The sequence below is a fragment of the Silurus aristotelis genome, assembly GCF_946808225.1.
Source record: "Silurus aristotelis genome assembly, chromosome: 18".
Taxonomy (NCBI): Eukaryota; Metazoa; Chordata; class Actinopteri; order Siluriformes; family Siluridae; genus Silurus; species Silurus aristotelis.
In genome coordinates, this window is record NC_139591.1 from 4,543,885 (window position 1) to 4,557,879 (window position 13,995).

The 13,995-nt window shown below is 36.2% G+C and overlaps 1 protein-coding gene across 2 annotated transcripts in view; it reads right to left on the reverse strand.

The window, feature by feature from the left end:
• The window catches only part of fbn2a (fibrillin 2a), a 61,090-nt gene that overhangs the window by 41,521 nt on the left and 5,574 nt on the right, over positions 1 to 13,995 (reverse strand). For both annotated transcript variants that reach the window (XR_014537794.1, XM_083568064.1), the window contains exons 2-8: positions 13,839 to 13,921; positions 12,999 to 13,097; positions 12,646 to 12,741; positions 10,746 to 10,841; positions 5,665 to 5,862; positions 2,989 to 3,114; positions 886 to 1,011 (exon numbers count right to left, since the gene is read on the reverse strand). Coding sequence is in view for 1 of the 2 variants with exons in the window: in XM_083568064.1 (XP_083424190.1) it covers positions 886 to 1,011; positions 2,989 to 3,114; positions 5,665 to 5,862; positions 10,746 to 10,841; positions 12,646 to 12,741; positions 12,999 to 13,097; positions 13,839 to 13,921 (824 nt within the window). In the remaining variant the exon portion in view is untranslated. The remainder of the gene's footprint in view (positions 1 to 885; positions 1,012 to 2,988; positions 3,115 to 5,664; positions 5,863 to 10,745; positions 10,842 to 12,645; positions 12,742 to 12,998; positions 13,098 to 13,838; positions 13,922 to 13,995) is intronic.

Here is a 13,995-nt window from a genome sequence, read left to right on the forward strand (position 1 = left end):
CCCCACAGTCCGCTCCTATCAATAACACACACCAGGTATAAATCTCAGGAGATGCTGTACTGTTCTGCCTCCTCCTATCTTACAGTTGAAATTGTTAGCTTTATTGTTCAATGATTTATAATCACACCCTTGATATCACCCAAATGAGAAGTCTGGTTCCTCTCAAGGTTTCTTCCTCATAACATCCCACAGTCACCACGGCTGCTCATCAGGGATAAATACACATCGTTTACCTTAACTGTTAATTTCTGTAAAGCTGCTTTGAGACAATGTCTGTTGTGAAAAGCGCTATAGATATAAACTTGACTTGACTTGACTTAGCCTACTTTTGAGTTCAAACAATGCTAGCCAAACAAGCACATAGTTTAACTGCAGTGTAATTACTAATCTGGTTTGATTTCAAATACAGCAATTTACGAATGATGTTATGATGATAGTGAATTCAATTATGTTTCTGTCTTTCAGGCTGGAACGATGTGTTGTTTGGAGTAATTGCAGGTTGAGGTCCAGTCACTGGCACTGTATGATTTTCATTGCATACTTTTGAAGCGTAGTATTCCCTGCACTTGCCTCAACAAGCACCAAATACAGATATAAAACATTTCACATGACACACAGACTCACAGACAAGATATAAATTCTTGAAACTAAATAAGTGAAAGAAATATATGCCAAAATCATAAAAAATTATGTTCACGGTGATCTGTGAAAAAAAATCCATTCTTTTGAATTAAACTTGATGTTTAAGACTTTTGAGACCAAATGTTTTTTTTCTTTTTTTGGTGGCCCTCAAATTCGCATTGCATAACATCTGTCTGGTTAGTCCTAAACTGTCTTTGTCTCCTGGTTAAAAAATGTAGGTGTTCGGTCATAGCCTACACTCACCAAAGCATCGAGTCTTGTCTGCAGACAGCACAGATCCAGATGGACACACACAGGAGAAACTCCCAACTGAGTTGGTGCACTGTCCTCCTTCGCACACATGTGGAATAGTGGAACATTCATCCACATCTGCAGATAATCGGAGAGAAGAGAGTCTTAAACTGTAGGCTATACAATCCCTGATACAACTGGAATCAGTCATATATTGGTACTAGGAGAGTAAAATATATAAATCAATAAAATTTTTATTGTAAAGTTGAAAACATATTGTGTCCATTGTGTATATAGTACACAAAAGTGAGTACACCCCTCACATTTCCGCATGCAAATTTTTGTATATCTTCTCAAGGTACTTGAATACTATAGAAATGAAACATTTTAGAATAGTCAATGTGCAGCTTTACTGTCTTCTGAAAATAACTTGACATACAGACATTATTGTCAAAATAGCTGTCAACAAAAGTGAGTACACCCTAAGTGAACATATTAAAACTGTGTCCAAAGTGTCAATATTTTGTGTGAGCACCATGTTATCTAGTACTGCTTTAATCCTTAGAGAGCTGTTTCTTTTCTATAGTATTTTCCCTTGACAATATATATATATACTGTATATAGGTATACACTTTATTGCCAAAAGTTTGCAGACACCTGCTTATAATTATGGCATGTGCTACACATTTAGTCCCAATTTGCTCTTAGAATCCCATCCACTCCTCTGGGAAGATGTTCTAGTGGAAGGAGATCTTCCACTCCAATTAACTCCATTTAAAGTATATCTTGATGAAATTTAGCGGTAATGTATTAATCAAACTTGATTTGATTTTGATTTGATTTGATCTTCATAGAGCTGGCTTTGTGCACAGGGGCATTGTCAAGCTGGAACAGGTTTGGGGCTCCTAGTTCAAGTAAAGGGAAATTTTCTTGCTACTGCATCCAAAGACATCTGATACAATTGTGTGCCTTGAGATTTGCAATAACAGTTTGAGAAAAAAGAAACAAATACTTTTGTCCTTATTGTGTATATATATATATATTTACTTTTACTTATTAACTTTAAGTCTCTATTTACATTTTTATATTCAGCGCAAAGAAGTATTTTGATAGTCTGGGAATAAAATGAAACATTGCATGCTCTGAGAATTTGGTCGAGTTTATGAATTGTCACACATATCAGAATAGCAGTGAAGTGAAGCGAGTCCCCACATTTACCTCTGTCATTTGAACTGTGGTCTTAGCACTGAACTGCTAGTTAAGTAAACTACAACCAAGCAGCACTTAGATGCAGCAATTCCCATAACTAGAGCACTTTTCAGACAGTAAAGTATCCTACCACGCTGTCTCACCTTGCCGGTATTATGGGGATATAATGGGGATATTATGGGGATATTATGCCATCACAATACTTAAGAATGTAATATTTTTCAATGAATGAATACAAAATAATTCAAACTAAATATCATTCAATCACCCTGTAATGAAACTAGAATACTAGAAGATCACTACCAGCCAACTATTATTACATTTATTTCACTTAATTGATATCAGTTAGCATGCTTTAACAGGCAAACACATTGTTTTTCTTTCTTTGACTTCAATAAAAGAATCTAAATTCCATTAAGTGCCACACAGATATGTTTCCATCATCTAAACTCATACTGATAATAATCAACATAATGGCCACAATTTAACAATTTAAGTCTTTTAACAATTGTTTTAACATTTGTCTCAAAGCAGCTTTATAGAGATAAAGTGGTTATGAAGTTGTATAAATGAGTATATAAGTCTAGTTCCTATAAGTTTGTGCTTTACAATTGTGAGTTTATCCCTGGTGAGTGACTCAGTGGCGACTGTGGCAAAGAATGAACACACAACTCTTTACATCTGATCCATGGTTATGTTTAATTAGCACTATTAGTCTTTTGCAACAATTTTTGTATATATTTGCATTTGTCACTGTTTCCTACTCATTCCATGTTTAAGCTTTTTGCCGCTACTTATATTTTGTTTCATGGTCTTTATGTTTAGTGTGTTTTACTGGAATCTAAATCGGACACCAACTCTACTCCCTGACACAAGAAACACATTGAAAAACCCATACTTGCTTACCCTCACACTTATTTGTGATGTCATTTAACCGATGCCCAGCGGGACACTTGCACTCAAATGATCCTACTGTGTTGATGCAGTTTCCTCCTTGGCACAGACCTGGCACAGCCTGGCATTCATCAACATCTGTACAAAGAATTATAAACAGTGTAAAAAGCATGTTCTATATTTTCACAAATCATGTAATGATAAGAAAGTCATATAGAGCAGTGGTCCCCAACCCTCGGGCCTCTTGGTACCGTGTGTGTCAATTGGTACCAGGCCGCACAGAAAGAATACATAACTTACATTATTTCCGTTTTATTTATTATCTGATTCTGAACGGTTTTATTTTGGAAAATTACCGGATTCTCTCCGCCACATCTGTCTATGACTCACTCTTGATGCATGTCAAGATGTTTGCCTCGGTCACAGGTCTTACCTACATCCGTTAGCTTTTTAGAGAGGCTGCTCTGGTCGCTAACACATAATACATTACCGCTAAATTGAAACCCCCAAGCGAGCAAAATGAACAAAAAACAACACAGTGGATTTATGTTTATTATTATATTTTAAATACCATTTTTTATGCTGGCCATATAATTTTATTTTGTTGTATTTATCCGCCACACCTTAATGGTCGGTCCGTGAAAAGATTGTCTGACATTAAACCGGTCCGTGGCGCAAAAAAGTTTTGGGGGCCGCTGATATAGAGGATAGTGGAAATTAAATTAACTGAAATAAACACAGACATTTAATACACTACACTGTCAAAAGTTTTCAGACACCGGACATAAGTTTGGTATGTGCTTTTTGAGCATCACATTCCATATCTAGTCCCAGAATCCCCTCCACTCTTCTGAGAAGATTCCACAAAATTTTGGAGTGTGTTTGTGGAGATTTGTGCTCATTCAGAGACAAGGCTGTTAGTAAAGCCAGGTATTGATGAAGGTGAGGTGCGGTGGACTTGAAGCAGTCAGCATTCACATTCATCTAAAAAGTTTTCCAATACCGTTGAGGTCAGAGCTCAATAGCAGGAGATCTTCCACCCAAACCCATGCAAAGCACATTTTCATGGAGTTTGCTTTGTGCACAGGGTCATTATCATGCTGAAACAGGTTTCGGTTTCATGCATCTGCATTCAAAGACATATACAATTGTGTGCCTACAGCTTTGCAATAACAGTTTGGGAAACGACCACATACAACTGGGAAAGTCAATACTTTTGTCCATATAGTGTATTGCTAAGATTTAAAAGACCAATCCAACCCTTACACAATATGTTAGACAATAAGGCACAATACTGTGCAAGACATTAGCACCATTCATGTCTCACTAATATTCGCCTGAAGCCTACACTCTTTAAATAAGAGTCCCTTATACAGGAACGTGGGTAGACAAGCTGCAGAGAAACTGGCAGCTGGACAGCAGCTGATGAGGATTTCAAGGAGTAGCTTCATTTTAATTGGTCTACAATGAAATGTAAACACCCACAGTGTCCTATTGCCAAGCAAAAAAAAAATCTAATCAGCAGAGACAGGAAAGACATGAAGTCACTGGAAAAATTACACTAAACACGACTGAAAGATTCAGTGGGAACTGTATTATTGAGAGGTATTTTTAAGCTTCACTTTAGTCTAACCCTTAAACTTCATTGAGATTTACAGTGTTCAGAAATGTGCTGTTCAGACATGCTAAAGCTGTACATGAAGAAGTCAAATCAAATTAAGTAGTGAAGTTTTTTCATCCTAGTGCTTTTGGAGGATTTAACAGAAATAAGGTGATTTTACTCAGTTTTTGGCTTCTATAACTAAAAAACTGGGTCTGAAACCTATTGTTTTTAACCCTTTTTTCAAAAATGTGATACAGGTCAAATAAAGTTATTCCAGATGGGCCTGTGGTGCTCATGTTGGTGTTGCGACTTGGCAAAGGAAAAAATGCATCTTGTGCAGAGCCTATGCTAAATTGTTACAGTATGCAGAGCATCCACTTTGAAACCAAAGCCAAGATGTATATGGGGGGTATCAAAACGTCCTGGCTTTTTATTGGAGGAAATCCTTAAAAAGCATTACACACACAAATGTGACGCTCACAATTCCGAAAAGCTTCTTTCCTACAGGCCCTGGGATGGAAGTGAACACTTTGAAGGCAGATACTGGACAAATCGTGTGATTGTTCTATATCAGGTGCTGTGTGAGGGGGTGACTGCAGTGAATACTCCTCCTTCATTCCAGCACAACAGAGCAACGCTGCCTCCTCCAGTTGTGCACAATCACAGGGGGGTCACAAAGCCTAGCCTGTGCTTCTGCTTCGAGTGCAGGCTACCACACAGGAAGACCACTTCTCTCAAATCAAGTGAAGATTTAAAGTTAACCAGAAATAGTCTATGTCTATGTATATAGCACATCAATTTACTGTAAAACATTGCATCCAAATGCATAAACAGTTGCTCGTTCTGTATACGTTGAGACCACGTGTTTTCACTGTAATAATGCTTCATCCTGAGTGGAGCTTCTTTCTATGCTATGCTTCCTGTACTGAAAAAAAGAATTCTCTGTGCTGCTCATCTCAAGAATCTGGGATCTGAATGAATTTGATAAGATGACATGCACAATACCACACCACCTACGGTTAAGTGTATAGATTAACCTGATTAAACAGCTGGATTTGAATGATATCTGTGAGATGAATACTGACCTTGGCAGGCTCCAGTGCGGATGTTGGGGATGAAGCCTCTACGGCAGGGTTGTGGTTGAGCAGGGCATTCCTCGCACGGGTGACCCCAGGCTCGGCCAACGGTGGCACAACACAGCGTCTTAGTGCACACGATGCCACTGACCTGGCTCTGGCACATTTTGTTGACAACCTGGGAGAAGCATGGACCTGTTCTGTAATCTGGAAAGAAGAGCAAATTGGTTTGCCAACACCTAGTCATAAGTATGGTATGTTCTTTTTGAGCATCACATTCCACATTTAGTCCCAAAATAATTCCCTCCAATCTTCCGGAAAGATGTTCCATTTGATTTTCAAATGTGCTTGTGGATATTTGTGTTCATCAGCCACAAGGGTGTTAGTAAAGTCAGGTACTGATGTACGTGAGGAGGCCTGGGGTGCAGTCAGTGTTCCAATTCATCCCAGTGGTGTTTTGTAGGGTTGAGATCAGAGCTCTATAGCAGGCCACTCAAGATCTTCCTCTCGAAACCATGTAAAGCATATCTGAGGCAAGCTATAGTGCACAGGAGCATTGTCCTGCTGAAACAGGTTTGAGTTTCTAAGTTCAAGTGATTGCTAAATTTTATTATAACGCATCCAAAGACACCCTGTACAATTGTGTGCCTCCAGCTTTGTCATAACAGTTTTAAGAAGAACCACAACTGGTTGGAAAGGTCAATTTTTTTTTTATATAGTGTATTTAACACATATATTGATCAGTGCATTAACTTCAGACTACGAGTCCATAGTGTTTACTGCTCTGAGTATTAAAAAAAAGAACATATGTGTTTAAATGTAAGATTTTCGACTATAATTTCTGTAAAACCGTGTACAAACAATTTTCCCCAGGCATGACACGGTCATCTAACAGTACATAAATGTGACCAGAGTGTTTGATTGCAGGGATTCCTTCACATCCATCATTGTTACTCTTTAGGTTTCCTCTTTAAGGTCTGGCATAAACACACAGTGCCTTTAAGCTCTTTCTCGTCTGCATGTAGTCACGTTTACAGATGACAAGTAAAGGGGACATACAGCTGTGCTGGGATACATCAACAGTCCAAGCGCTGAAACTATAAGACTGCTTTTATACTGTTTTGTAAACATTTACAGAAAAAGCTTGGAAACCAAGACAGGAAGCTATTTAGAAAGAGAAACATTTGCCAGAAAGACTGTTTTCACTGAATAATACGAATTATGGGTTTGCATTTGGTAGCATGCATTTCAGAATGGAAACTGCAGACATACACTAATGATTTATTGTTATTTGGAGAATTTGGATATGAAAAGCTCATCCTGTAGAGATGCCTAGTGCTGGTCAATCCGATTCCAATGCTCCTTTTTTAATCTTGCTTTTGGAATTTCCTAGGGGGTCCACTATATTCTCTTTGAATTATCGACTTATGTTTGAACTTACCACTATCAACCTTGAACCAAATCCAAAAGTGTTGATGATGGCTGAACTTTTACACCGTTATACAAGCAGATTTCGCTCAAGCTGTTGCGTTTGTTCTTTCTTGTAGAATTATCCGGCGCAAAACTGAGACACGGCAAGAAGCATATGATCTACATTAGGAAGGAGTTTGACCAGAAGATTCACCCATTTTGGAAATTTCATGCACCTGAAAGCAAGTCTATGCCTCATGCAGTCAAAGAGTTTTAGCACACATCCTAAGAGCACATTCTGCATTCTTTTCTGTTTGTTGAAAAGCATTTTTATTTTTCAGAATATGTGAAGGCAGTAATTATTCAAAATGTGGGTTTTTTCTTCACTATTTTTATTAAAAAGGATGAAGTTTACTTGTTGGTTTGCATATTGTTTGACCTCCTGAATCTTGTCCAAAGTTTCATAAAATAAATCTTAATTTACTCATTTAAGCAGGGGTCCCCAGACTTTGACCTGCGGGCCAAATATGGTTCGCCCCCACATTTCGAACGGGCCTCTGAACAATGCTAGAAACATTTTAAAAATAAATTTTTAAATGTATGTTTTACTCATATCACACCTGTATTTGGCAATAAAGGTTGGTTTTAAAAAAAAATTCCCTTAGTTATTAACGTAGCCTAATTATTCGTTAGATTCACCCAAAAAACAACAGAATGGTACATTCATTATTACACAACACGCCATATAGCTATAAATGAGAAAAAAATGTCATTATGATGGTAATATTCTCTTTTAATAGGCTGTATATCTGTTGAAAAGTAATGCTCATTTGTCTGTACGGTGCATAACAAAATAATAAACAAATCTAGCATTAGAAGGCATAATAAATATCTTTAAAAGCAAGGAAAATCCCCATTAAAGCAAGGAAAAGTTATGTGGCCCTCAGAAAAAAAAACTTTTGCACTCAAAATTCTGCATCATAATTAACCCTATATTTAACTCATACAAATAAAGGCAACATGCAGTTCAAATGCAAGTGTAAACAAAATATGTTCTCAAAATCAAACATTAAATCTTATATTTTATCAGTACAATATGTATATAAGATATAAAGCACTCTAGTACTTATACACAGGACTCTAGCGTAACTAGTGTTTAAAATTCTGAATTCAACGTATTTCTCATTTAAATCAGAACTTATTATATTTCATTTGTTTTACCCAATAATCAGTTCCAGGAAGAAAAAAAAGTTATTGACATGTTCAATAATTAAGAACCATTTTAACCTCTACCACATTTTCTAACAGTTTATTTTCTCTTTTTTTTGTTTGCAAACTTTCTAACTCTCACACACATGAAGGTGTGTATGTGGTCTACAGGAAAAGCCAGTGTTGATTGTAGCCTGGTGTTTGCATCAACAAGTGACTTGAAAAGCATTCCTGTTTTTTGATTACAGGGGCTTTGATGACAGACACTGAAAGAGGTCAGAAGCCCTGTACAACTTTAAAACCATTTTATTCCTCTTCAACCTGCCAGGCAAAGACACTTATTATCTGACCCCAAAAAACAGACATCCTCTACATGTGGGGTAATACACAGTGCACTTGCCTGGACAGGATTGGCATAGTCAGTTATTAATAGTGTAGCAGGAGGTTTTTGTGGTTTGGGTGCTTTACATGGTTTTACCTGCCTGACCAAGCACTTCAGAGCATGGAAAAAAAAGATATTGGTTTTCCCACCGTCACCCTGAACTGTAAAATTCAACACTGCCTAGTTCACTAACATCTGCTTTCACTCACCACACACTTCTGATGTCTTTCCCAGACATACACACTCACACAGAAGAAACAGACAAACATAAATGCGATTTTTTACAAACTGGTACTCTACTGTGCTGGGAAAGGTTAGTGACAACACCTGTGTATCATCCGAATTAAATATAATTAAGTCATTACTATATATATATATATATATATATATATATATATATATATATATATATATATATATATATATATATATATATATATATGAAGTGTATTGCATTAATTCTTTCATATTAACAATTAATAATTATTTTTTATTTAATTTAAAATACATTTTTTTAATAAATATTATGTTATATATTATTTAACCAGGCAGGCATTTTATTTAAAATTGTAAAATTAAATAAATAAATTAATAATAATAATAAATTTATATATATATATATATATATATATATATATATATATATATATATATATATATATATATATATATATATATATATATATATATATATATATATATATATATAAAACACTAAAACTAAACACTAAAACATTTGGGTCTGCCATTAAAAAGATTTATATGAGTGAATAACAATAAATGTATTTATACAACTGAACAGTTGAGACTCAAGAGCCTTGCCCAAGGGCCCAACACGGGGCAGTTTGATCAGATCGGAAGTTCATGAGTTCAAATTCTAGTAACACCCAGCTTTTCATTTCCTGATCTACCTGATATATGTTACAAAACCTTGAAACAGGGCACTAGTCATTTTCCAAGTGGTACTCCTCCTGATATAAGCTCTGGGTTTCACTTGTGAAAACTACATTTGTTATTAAAAAAGTATACACATAAAAATCAAAAGGTCTATGAGAAATAAAATCAAGCCATTTTGACACTAAGAAAAGCAGAAAAATTTATACAAGCATGTGCACAAGTATTTGTCATAGCGACACAACAATTTGATATGTCCTGAAAAAGAAGGGAACTGCTAGTGTACTGATAACCACACGTCAAAAAAAGGTCAGCCAAGAAAAACAGCAGCAGTTGTTACCAGAAACACTGTAAGAGCTGTGAAGAAAAAGCCAATAAACAACAACCTCCATACAGCAGGGGTAAGGCACTCACCGTCACAATCCACTGACATTAAAAGCAGAAATATAAAGGCCATAGCACAAGATGCAAAGCACTCAGTCATAAAAAAAAAATGGAAGGCCAGACTGAAATTTGCAAAGAAATACATAGATCCACAAATATTCTGGAGCCAAGATGAACAAGGATTAAGAAAGGATCTGCTCATGAGCCAAAACATACAAGCTCATCAGTTAGTCAAGGTGGAGAAAGTGTCATGGGTTGTGCTTGCATGATTGCAGAGCTTGTATGCTTTTGTCATGGCTGCTTTTAGAAAGTTAGCTCACTAATTATTTATTAAATTCACTAATCATTGATGATGATTCACCATGCAAAGACCTGAAACACACTGCCAACACAACAGAGAACTTATTTAAAGGGAAAATGTGGAAGTCAGGTTTAGTCAGGCCAATTCAATCACCAAACCTTAACCAAAGAATAATTAGACTGGGTGTTTCAAAACAATCAAAATTCAAGCATCAAAACAATATGCAGATTCTTATACACATCATATATTTACTTCTGTCTATAGTAAAAACCAACAAGAAAAAGACCGGTATTTCAATGGGAAATTGACAGAATTCTGCCATAAACTAGCTCAAGAATGATAAAAGAGTGTAAACTTGTGGAAAGGGCAAAAGACTAGATATGAATTTGTGTACTGCACAAAGGAAACCTTTTTCTCTTCCCGCCAGTCATATGCAGCATATTATACACAGTTTAAAACAGTGTAGTAAAAAACAGTGAAACAGATGAGAAAATGTTTGCCTGTGTTTACCTCTTTCACACTGTGGACCTGTGAAACCATACACACATGCACAGCGGTTGGGCCCAATGCAGCGCCCTCCATTCTGGCACTTCTTTTCACACACCGCTGTAAAACAACCACAAAGGCATTATCGTAAATCTGTAAAAAAAATATATATGCATTACAAATTTTTTTTAAATTAACCGACCAGGCTGTTAAGTAAACCTATGGATATTATAGTAACTGGTCAAGATCATGTTAATCATAGCTGCAGTCAATATTCTGTTGATTTATTTACATTTACCGCTAATTGTGAAAGCAATAATATATCCAGCGTCACTAAGTGCACATCAACTGCTGTGTGTATATTTATGTGTCTCTGTGTGTGTGTGTGTGTGTGTGTGTGTGTGTGTGTGTGTGTGTGTGTGTGTGTGTGTGTGTGTGTATGTGTGTGTGTGTGTGTGTGTAAACTCTTCCCATAGTAAAATGTGTTACATTATACACTTCTGGAATTCCTGAACTGAAATATGTTTCTCCCGTGTGGATCCCAACCACTAAAACCACTAAAACCACTAAAACCGGATTTTAAAGTTTTGCTCTAGCATAAATGGAGTAAAGGAGTAACTTCCATTACAGAGACCCTTCCCAGTTAAGTTCAAATCACACTACCTGATAGCTGTTATTATACAATTAATATAAAACAGAAAATAATAACAAAATCTTTCTTTCCAGGGTTATACATAGCCTACAGACACACAGCTTATTCAGATGTCCAGACTCTCTGGTAGTCACTGTATTTTTTATTTCAATACCTTTTGCTTTATTTAAAAATGGACTTTGAAATTTGTTATAAGAAAAGTGCTAAGTATCATCCTTCCCACACAGTAAATGCAATTTTGCTTTTCCTATTATAGTGCCTTATTTGACATTATATGAAGTTAAATCATTTAACATTAAAAAATCATATGCAAAATTTGACTGAAATTTAGTGATTAAAAGATATAAAAAAGTGCAGCCCTTTAAACACTCCTCAATATTTTCCAATAAAATTAGATGTTTAGGGTCAATTTTAGTGTGATTTACACCAGTAAAAGCTACCTTTAGAAAACAAAACCAGGTAACACCTAGTATGTCCTGAAAGTCTGACAACTAAACACATTTACTGCTCATGAGTTATCCAAAAGTCCAACCCATCCTTTGCCCTTTTTAATAATAATCTATCTTTGTTGAATTTATTACAAAATAAGCACCAGATAACATATTTTTTTTTTCCTTCTAATGACCATAAATGGCATTATTTTTGGCCTTTACACTTTACACAGAGAACTTTATAAACATAGGCCTGTTGGGCCGCAGGGTGATTTATACCAGTTCAAAATCTAAAATAAAAGAAAAATACGGATGACACTGCATGACTGTACTAACTGGTTTGGAGAAAGTAAATTAGAACTAGTCTTAATTACAACTGCAGACACCTTATGTGCTTTTTAAACATCCCCTGCCAGGTGTTGTTCCCCTTTGTTACTTTAATAACCTTCACTCATCTGGCTTTCCACTAGAATTTGGAGCATGGCTGTAAAGATTTATGCTCATAAGTGATGTCAGGCACTGTTCTTAATGAGAAGGCCTGGGGCCACAGTTAGTATTATAGTTCATCCACAAGGTGTTCACTGGGATTGAGTTTAGGGCTCTTTGCAGGATATTCAGTCTAATCTTAAACCATGCTGGAACATGTTTGGGACCCTTACTACCAGTGTAGGGACATCTTAATGCTACAGCATGCAAAGTCTTACTATACAACTGTGTGCTTTGGTACAATTCACAAATGTGATGGCCATGTAGAGAAATCTGAGAAATAACAATAAATCCTAGACTATCAATGGTAGCAAAAACATCAAGAAGTACAGTATGTATCCTTAAATGTACTCACGCTGCCCACAGTAGTTTCCTGTGTAACCCTTCTGACACTGGCAGTGATCTGCCTCGCACACACCACCATTCATACACTTGATGCTACATTGCTGAGCTGCAGCACAGGAAGAAAAAGAAACACTGTAAACTTGAGAAAACCCATGTGATGCTGTATACAAATCTGTCTGCACCCTCCTAAAACTCCACAAGTTCATGCTCCCAGAGGTACGGAGTTAGATTGAGCAAACTTTGCTGCTGCCAGGATTATAAAACCGTTCAAGGAAAATCATTGAACAACTTTCCATACAAGACCTTAACCAAAAAAAAATCACAAATTTACTCAGAATAAAGAACTGATTTAGGAAGATTTACATGATTTGGCAGTACAAGAAGCAGCAATTTGACCAGTGGGGCATGTGCACATGTTGGGTCGAGAACAGAAGCCTTCTCCACAGCTGTTCCGGCATATGGCTGTAGTGGAAATAGGAAGTGACAGTGTTAGTACAGTAACTCACTGAAGCACCAAAATCGTATCACAATAAACACGTAAATAAATCACAGCAGTTCAAGCAGGGCTTGAATGTTTAACTAATCTTTTTCCATATTAAATCTTGCACTGTGACTGTACAGGTAATTAGTTGTGATCTGCCATATCTTTCCATTCTTGACTAATTACTGAGCATCTGCAAACTGATCATAGAAAGATGTTTGTTGAATTCAAAATAGGGATATGTGACTATTAAATTCGCTGATTGCATCTTGAAGCTTGTGTTATGAATAATTAACAACTTTTTGGTATAGAAGAACTCTCTGGTTCCAAGTAGCCTGTATTTTTTTTCTTAGTGTTTTGATCCTTTTATGGCTTGTTACTTTAACAAATAAATACTGGTGCATGTATCAGTTCGTGTAGGTTTGTAAAATCAATTTGTGAATTAATACCTTGAATTGTTTGAAACGAAGAATAACTATGCTGATTAGCAAATTAATATTTCTGTAGTTTAGAAAATGTTGGTGAGTTCATAAACAATGTAAAAATATGTTTCCCTGTCTAAAACGTTTTGAGGAAGAGTGCTTACTACACTTTGAACTGCTCCAGAATCAGTCAGAAAGCTCCATTAAACAGCTTTAAGTAAATGTCCTTGTTTCTGCGCTTCTGACTAGCACTAGCTGAAGAGACAGTTTATGGTGTGTAACATCTGGTGCATAACTCACGCACGATACACTGGTTGCCCCCAGGCAAAGTCTTCCAGCCTGGACAGCAGTAGGAGTGCAAACGAGATCCACACACATTTGGCCTGTAGAAAAATCTTAATATTATAGTTGAATATAATATTGTTATTATACTATAATAATGATACAGTTAGGACCC